This window comes from Castanea sativa, chromosome 3, assembly GCF_040712315.1.
Source record: "Castanea sativa cultivar Marrone di Chiusa Pesio chromosome 3, ASM4071231v1".
Lineage (NCBI taxonomy): Eukaryota > Viridiplantae > Streptophyta > Magnoliopsida > Fagales > Fagaceae > Castanea > Castanea sativa.
This window is the reverse complement of record NC_134015.1, coordinates 57062176-57071025: the sequence shown is the minus strand read 5'-3', so window position 1 is coordinate 57071025 and position 8850 is coordinate 57062176. Positions and strand designations below refer to the sequence as shown.

General features: G+C 33.6%; 1 protein-coding gene across 4 annotated transcripts; it reads left to right on the top strand.

Annotated features, from left to right (window-relative positions):
• The first annotated feature begins 3002 nt into the window (after positions 1–3002).
• On the top strand, positions 3003–8611 carry LOC142630051 (ureide permease 1-like). Of its 4 annotated transcripts, none has more exons than XM_075804125.1 (8): positions 3003–3261; positions 4099–4407; positions 5959–6097; positions 6277–6433; positions 7077–7120; positions 7208–7311; positions 7552–7926; positions 8103–8611. In XM_075804125.1, exons 2-8 carry the CDS (start codon positions 4171–4173, stop codon positions 8253–8255), a joined length of 1209 nt encoding a protein of 402 aa, XP_075660240.1. In that variant the 5' UTR covers positions 3003–3261; positions 4099–4170; the 3' UTR covers positions 8256–8611. The 4 variants fall into 4 exon arrangements, with proteins under 4 accessions (XP_075660240.1, XP_075660239.1, XP_075660238.1 ...); XM_075804124.1 differs by having other exon boundaries at positions 3003–3265; XM_075804123.1 differs by lacking the exon at positions 3003–3261 and adding an exon at positions 3334–3471.
• The last annotated feature ends 239 nt before the right edge of the window (positions 8612–8850 follow it).

Genomic DNA, 8850 nt, shown 5'->3' with positions numbered 1-8850 from the left:
AAGAATCTTAGTCTCTGGTCACACTAGAGTGTGTTGTGGTTAAGAGGCAAGTGGAGAGAAGGAAAACAATGGGAGGTAATAGGGCTGTAAATGAGCAGAGCTTTACTAAATAGTGCATGTTCAAGCTTGGCTCGTCGGTAAAATTCAAAAGCTCAAGCTTGGCTTGAGTTGAGACAAGCCTAAAATATTGTTTAAGCTTGAGCTTGTGGGAAAGACAAAAAGTTTGAGCTTGGCTTGGCTTGACTTGACTTAATTCATTAGTCAAGCCAAACTTGAGCTTAATATCAAGTTCAAACTCGAGCTCAGATCAAGCTTTTGAGCTTGAGATCCAATAAAATTATCTTATCAAATGCTTGAATCTCCCAAAATCAAGTAAACAAAAATAAGAAAATAGCACACTCATTTTATCATGCTTCTATTCCGATTTATGATTAGCCATTGTTCAAATTATAACTTTACAAAATTAAATCCATCCATTCATCCTTTATTACCTATAACTTCATCAATTGTTTAAAAAATAATTTTTACATCCACATTAGATGATAAAGAACTAGAAAAAGACTTGTTTGTAACTATTGTGAATGAGAAATGATTAACATGTTATATAACTTTACATTAGATAATGGATAAGGAAGGACCATATGTGGCCCACTTATAAATTTTTTTAAAAAGGTACTAAAGTCTAAAGTGGTGCTTGATCAGTTTAGAGGGAAGTGAAAAATTAAGGTAAAAGGTAGTGGTCCAATATGAGACATTTTATTATTAAGATATGTGTATCCAATATCAAGCTTTTGAGCTTGATATCCAACAAAATTATCTTATCAAATGCTTGAATCTCCCAAAATCAAGTAAACAAAAATAAGAAAATAGCACACTCATTTTATCATGCTTTTATTTCAATCTATGATTAGCCATTGTTCAAATTACAACTTTACAAAATTAAATCCATCCATTCATCCCTTATTGCCTATACCTTCATCAATTGTTTAAAAAATAATTTTTACATCCACATTAGATGATAAAGAACTAGAAAAAGACTTGTTTGTAACTATTGTGAATGAGAAATGATTAACATGTTATATAACTTTACATTAGATAATAGATAAGGAAGGACCATATGTGACCCACTTATAAATTTTTTTAAAAAGGTAACTAAAGTCTAAAGTGGTGCTTGATCAGTTTAGAGGGAAGTGAAAAATTAAGGTAAAGAGTAGTGGTCCAATATGAGACATTTTATTATTAAGATATGTGTAATTAGTTTATTTAGAAAGCACATATCAAGCCTATAAATGAGTCTATACTTGACTTGTTTTGTATCGAGCCTTATAGTTCATGAGCTTGTTTATGAATAAATAGTTTTGTTTGGGCTCCGCTTGTTTACTAAACAAGCCTAAAACTAAGGCTCAAGTTTGGTTTATTTATAAACAAACAAACATAATCGAGCTCTTTATCGAACTGAACCCGAGTTATTTATGAATGACTTGATTCATTTACAGCTCTAGGAGGAAAGGAAAGCAAATTCTTTGTTTGATTGAAGGGAAAGTACGGAAAGAAAGGAAATTAATATACATTTTGAGTAATACCTATTTTTATCTGTTTACCATTTGAAATGTGGGTTATTCCAAAAGTTTTATAACTTAATTGTCATTTTGATATTTCTGATGGAAGAGTTCTGAATTCAAATAATTTCTCTCCTATTGTAATTTCTTTTTTCTTTTCCATGCAAACCAAACATGGGAATATAAAACCTTTTTTCCTTTCCACCTTTCTTTTTCTCCTTTTATCCTAACCAACATACTAAAAAAATATATAAAATCATTTCTTTTTTCCTTTCTTGGCCGCTCCTCATATCTCTTTCCTCTCTCTCTCTCTCTCTCGTGCTGAAATTTCCTCTTCTCTCACTGTTATCAAACATACCAAACATAGAAACAGTGTTATAATTTTTTTTTTTTTTTTTGATAAAATAATTTTCTTATTTGGTGCACGCAATGTTTCTTCTCACGCATTTTAATCATATTGTTAAGACATTTGAACCCATGATCTGATTGTGATGGATCACATAAGGCTGGCAAATCATTAGACCCCATCTAATTAATTATTTGCATGTGTTTTCCATCTTTGTGCCATATTTTCAAATGGGTGCTATTCATATTTTCTAAAGGTCGACATCAAAGTCTCACGATATATTGACTGAGGAAAAAATAATTAATAACCAAAAGAATTCTTTTCTTTTAGAAGTCTTATACAATTACCACAGCATACCCTTGATGCAATAATCAAGTATTAATGTTTGTAGAGTGTGGGGGACAAAAACTAGAGTTTAAGTTTTCAGTAGAGAGTTTCACACATATATACACTTAGATTAAATTAGAGTACAATTTTCTATCTTCTAAAAAAAAAAAAAAAACAGGTCTTATACCATCGCAACAAAATTTCATCACAATTTCACAATAAATAGACAAGTAATTGTAAAATCACATCTTTTACTACTCTTTTTTTCACAATTATTTTATATAGTAGATTGTAATCGACTGATTGTTATTTTATACAAATATACACTATTTTTTTTTTCTACTTATAATCTACCACACCTATAGGGTTGTGACAAAATTGTGTCATAAAAGATATAATCCTTAAAAACTTTCTATAATAAAAAAAAAAAAAGAGTTGATTTTTTTAAGAACTTTTTATATTTTTCATTAATCTGATTTAAAAATTTTTATTAATCCCAAAGTCCACTATTAACTACAGCTGTAAATTTAGTAATTTACTAAGGCGTGAACAGACAGAACTCTTTCCTTGTTAAAAGTGCCAAAAAGGACGCAACGTGGAAAGCAATAAGGAGACAACAACATTATACGTATAAAAGGAAATCCTCCATATATATATATATATATATATATATATATATATATATATATATATATATATTTTTTTTTTTTTTTTTCAAGATTCCAACTAAAATATATATTTTCAAGATTCCAACTAAAACGGCCTGCATTTTCAACTATTTGTTACTTGCCAAAACTGCGTCCTTTTTGCTTTGGTTTCTATGTGCTTTCAGCAACTCAGCTACTCAGTTATGAAACCATGCGTCGCATAAAGCAAATTGTTTTTCTCTGTTGAGGGGACATTCCATATTCGTAAGGTTTTCCCAGCTTTTTTTGAAAAAGATTCTGCGGTTGTTAGTTATGACTGTGATGTGAGTGGGGATCTCTTGGTGTCCCAAAAAATAGTGGCTTTTGCATCCGTGTTTGATTGGTAGGTGGGTTTTTTTTTTCTTTTCTGACTCTCATTGTTGATTGTTAGACGCTTAGAAAAATTGAGTCTTTGTGTGTGTTTGCGTGTGTTTTTTTTTATTACTTATCTTCCATTGTTTTTTGGAAATGGTGAATGGTGAATGATAAGAACAATTGGGTTTCTAAAGTTTTGTAAATTTGTAATCTGAGAATTGAGTTTTTCTCTGTAATGGTATGTGTTCTGATTACTCTCCCACTAATACTATGCCATTGCAACTAATATTTTGCTTGTTATTTCGTCCAATATAGTGTTTTAGGGACCCTTTGACTAACAGAATTTCACCCATTTCTCCATTGGGGGAGTTTTGTTTTCTTCTTTTCTTGAATTTGATGAGCAGCAGAAATTAGCAAAAGCTTTTGAATCTATGGATTTGAGCTCATCCTTTGTCTCTCCTTACCTTTGTGTGAAGATTCATTTTGTTTACCACTCATGTATGTTAAGCTTTATTAAACCAAAGTTTGTTAATTTTTACCCATTTCTCTATTGGGGGAGTGTTGTTTTGGTCTTCTTCTTTTCTTGAATATGATGACAAGTAGCCATTAGTCATATCTTCTGAATCTGTGGTTTTGAGCTCATCCCTTGTCTCTTATTTCCTCTGTGTGAAGATTCATTTTATTTCCCACTTATGTATATATGCTGAACTTTATTAGACCAAGTTTGTCAGTGTGGTCCTTAGCGTTAGGCAATCAATCAGGATATTGATAGTCAATGCTTTTCTTTTGTCCTTTAGCGGCATCATTGCATTTCAGATTTTTGGAGCAAGTGAGTTTATATCATGATTCATTTACTCCTTTGCAGGATTTTTCTGGTATATCTCCCTTGCTTAATTTATTACCTCAGAGTCAGAGGATTATCTCCTGGAGTTTAAAAATGTATGTGGTGGAGAGCAAAGGAGGTGCCATTGTGTGCATGTTGCTTGCCTTGTTATTCTTGGGCACATGGCCTGCTGTTATGACTCTCCTAGAAAGGCGAGGTCGTCTTCCTCAACATACTTATCTTGACTATTCGATCACTAATCTCTTGGCTGCTGTCATTATTGCTTTGACATTTGGGGAGATAGGCAAGGGCACGCCTAGTGCGCCAAATTTTTTTACTCAACTTTCTCAGGTGAGTTCCCTTTGTATATGAAAGGTGGTGTTCTTTCCATTTGGGGAATTGAAGTTGTTATACTTATACCAATAAAAGCATTAATAAATTAGATAGATTCTTCAATGCAGATTGAAACAATTTGTTAGAGCTTTGTTGGTATAACAATTTCATTTCCAAAATTGGAAAGAACACCACAAATAAAAGCATGATTAAAACAGATATATTGTTTGATGCAGATTGAAACAGTATGGTAGAGCTCTGTTGTCTGTGACTAATGTACACTATTTTCTGGTACAACTTCTATTATTACCGACTAGCTGTTCTTTAAATTAGGCATATGTTTAATTAGAACTCAGCCCATTTTAGTGGCTCCCCCTGTGGTTAAATGCCATAACTAGAATTATCGACCTATGTTGAGGAACTGAGCGACTACAACCATGGACATATATCCAATGACATTTCATTAGATGAGACCACTGCACAAGGTGTTAAGACCTGTTCTCATTGTTTGGCCATAGGCACAAGTACCACCTAACACCAGTAGATGGGCAAAAAATGAAAACAAAAATTTCCATCCTTATGTGGATCAGGAACCTTGATGACTGTAAAATTTTCTTCATCTGTAACTATGACCAATTAACCAAATTTCCATCTGAAAGTTTGGATTGATAGCCCACGTTTGTAATTTTTGGTCCATTCTTGATATACTATTCAACAAAACCCTTATGTCGATGGTGAAATAAAGTATGATATGCCTAGTTTCTACGTTAAGGTAACTGTATGTCTTTATTTAGTATAAAGCTTTGTCATTAATCTTGATAGTTGCAAACCTTTTGAGGTGAGAATTGCATAATCATTTCCTGGAGGTAAATAATTGATTATATGAGAAATTCCTGCAACTATGATTGTGAGAACAATTATTATATATGATAGCAGCAAATTTGCCATCGAAGACTAGCAGTTTGGCCTGATTTCAAGATGTCCAGACTGCTTGATCACTATCTTGCCTCTTAAAACTTGCAAACTAACATATGACTGTTGCCCATGAGAAAGAGATGAAAAGTCTCAACCATAGTTTTCAGTAAATGATGTTGGAGACTGACTGAGAAGCCGTATGTTCTAGATTTTCTAGTATTTAGGCAATTAAATTTTGGCAGTTTGATTTCTGAACATGTTTACTTATCAAATCTAGGAAAACATTTTAAATATTTGTTGATGCCGGGATATGCTTGAGACGCTTGTTGGAGATGAGAATGCATATAAGTTCTTTAAGGGTGCTGAATGAAATGTCATTTGATGCTGAGTTCGCTTTGTGGCTTGGGGATGATGTTGCTTAAATGGTTCAATCTATAGTAGGTTGGTCACTTTTGAGTAAACTAGCGTCCTAGTCCCTCCTCATCTAGTTTTAATTATGTAGCATTATAAATCTCAATTGTGCTTTATTTCAAATGGAAGTAGTTTTGAATCTTCTAAGGGGGATTTATGCTGCATACTTGGCCATGAATCTTGTTGCAATGGCATTGTATCAGTTAAAAGTGATTCATAATTCTTCTGGGGTGCTTGATGCAGGATAACTGGCCCTCTGTTTTATTTGCAATGGCGGGTGGGGTGGTGCTCAGCGTTGGTAATCTGTCTACACAGTATAGTTGGGCTTTAGTTGGTTTATCAGTGACAGAAGTGATTTCTTCAAGCTTAACTGTTGTTATAGGTCTCTCTCTCTCTGTCTCTAAACATACACAGGCAAATGAACATGCACATGTACATTCAAATAAACACAACCCCAATTTGTGCATGTATTTGTGTGTGGAAATGCATTTTGAAAAGGATGAAGTAAAACCTTGGGAAGATAGTAATTTTTCAGTATTGTATTTGTTCTGACTGTAACAGGCACAACCATGAATTACTTTTTAGATGATAAAATCAACAGAGCTGAAATTCTTTTCCCCGGTGTTGGTTGCTTCTTGATTGCGGTTTGTCTTGGCTCTTTTGTTCATGCATCCAATGCAGCTGACAATAAGGAAAAGCTCAAAAGTTTGTCCACTGAGTATACCTCTAACCTTCATAGTTAAAAATGAAAATGTTCTGATTTGCACTAAAGGTTTCTTTTGTTGATAATAAGGGCTGCTTAATTGATTAGTGAAAATCGGCTAAATTACTTATGGAATCTTAAATCTGAATTAATTTTTAAACTCGCACCTTTCTGTGTGGTTCATTTTCCATTCTCTTCTGTTATTTCCTTTTGCCTGTATTTGTTCCCATAGAAAACTTCAGAAGAAGAATACAGTTGTTACATTGTGCTATGTTAATGAATAATGAAGCAACTGCATAGGGACAGCCCAATTTATGATAAGCAGCTGCCAATAATGCATTAAAAAAAAAAGTACAAAAACCTCTAACTTAATGAAAGAAGCCTTTTATTTTTCCATTTGGGGAGACAATAAATTTGTTGAGAAGTATGTTCTGTTTTCTTGAATGGAAGTGCAACTGTTAATTTTCTTTCTTAATGCTTATCTTGATGGTTGTTTTTCAACTAATCTTTGTTCTCTCTAAGATTTTCCTTGCTATGAGTTTGTTAGGATAAGGTCATGTTTTAGTAAAATTTCAATTTCGCCAGGAAATCTTTTCTTCCTTCATACGCATTATGGATTATATAACACTAATGCTTCTACAATTGAACTTTTTGACAGAGCTACAGGTTTTTCCACTTCTAAAGAAACACTTACAAACGATGGTAACTCTCTAGACTCTTAGTTTCTACCTTTGGGGTTCCTTCATTCAATAAAACTGTTAACTCTATCTCTCCAACATGGGACATCAGTTGTTAGAGAGGGTGATGTCGAAAATGGAAGCAGTTCTGCAGAGAAGGCGAGAGCTGGAACTGCAGGTTTCCTCATAGAACTTGAGAATAGAAGATCAATTAAGGTTGGAAGTTTTGATTGATTATGGATAGTTTTCAAAGTTTAATCTAGAATTATGGTATTTTCATTTCTACCTTCAACACACACACAATTAATTTGGTCCCATTATACATGAAGTTATGAAATGTTGACTGCACTGAACCTAGATCTAATTAGTGGTCCACCCCTTGCTTTTTAGAATGAATTTTCTGCATCTATAGACAACATATCTTTGGATTTACTGGTTATAATATTCTAATTGCAGGTGTTTGGTAAGAGCACTATAATTGGACTGGCCATAACATTCTTTGCTGGTATTTGCTTCTCTCTGTTCTCACCAGCGTTCAATTTGGCAACAAATGATCAATGGCACACTTTAAAGGAAGGGGTCCCTCACTTGTCTGTCTATACTGCATTTTTCTACTTCTCAGTTTCTTGTTTTGTCGTCGGCATCGTTCTAAATATCATCTTCCTTTACCATCCTATACTAAACTTACCCAAATCATCCCTTAAGGCTTACTTGTCAGACTGGAATGGCCGAGGCTGGGCCTTTTTGGCTGGGTTCTTGTGTGGGTTTGGAAATGGTCTTCAATTTATGGGAGGTGAAGCAGCAGGATATGCAGCAGCAGATGCTGTTCAGGTTAGCTTTATTACCTATACAAGTCAGTATGTGGATACATATTATTACATAAAATTATGATACTGATAATTATACGACATTTTTTACTAACATGCGACTGCTTAGAGACATGTACCTATCACACATGCATGTTTACCAAATTCTCAATGCTCATATCAATTTGCGGTGATACACAGGCACTTCCACTTGTGAGCACCTTTTGGGGCATACTTATCTTTGGAGAGTATCGGAGATCATCACGAAAAACTTATATACTTCTAGTCAGCATGTTGTTTATGTTTGTTGTAGCTGTTGGAGTTCTTATGGGATCATCAGGGCATAGAAAATAAGTTTGCAGTTGGGGAAGTCATTGTCTGGAAATTGTATAAATCATAAATTTTTAAAATAGTTGACACAGTTGTGAAGATAGAAGACATATGCTGTTGGTTGGTTGAGACGCAAAAATGCCCATGTACAGTGTCACTGTCATTCCCAATATTCAACTACAGAATTCTCCTTAGTCATCTCTTTAAAAAGACACAAATTGGAGCGAGGTTGATGAGTATAGTAAATAAACACTGCAATCAAATTCTTAATGTATCTCTGTTAGCATGCAGTGGTTGATTTACACTGCCAATACCTGTAACTTAAATCCGTTTCTACGTTTTTATATTTTTCTTTTCAATAAAATAAGTGAATTGCATAATGTTCTTTATTTCAACCAATAAAAATTGAAACCCCCTCCCCTCCTTACCTCCTCTTATTTTGATCTTTATAATATGTGTTGTGAACTGGGGTAAAAGAAAGATAAATTATTCAATTCGAAGTGACTAGCCTCCTGAACTTGAGGGGGAAATAGATTTTTTGGTTAATTTTCTGCTTGATTGTGATTAATGCGTTCAATGCATTCAAGGTATATAAATGGTCAAGGATGAGAAAATCTCA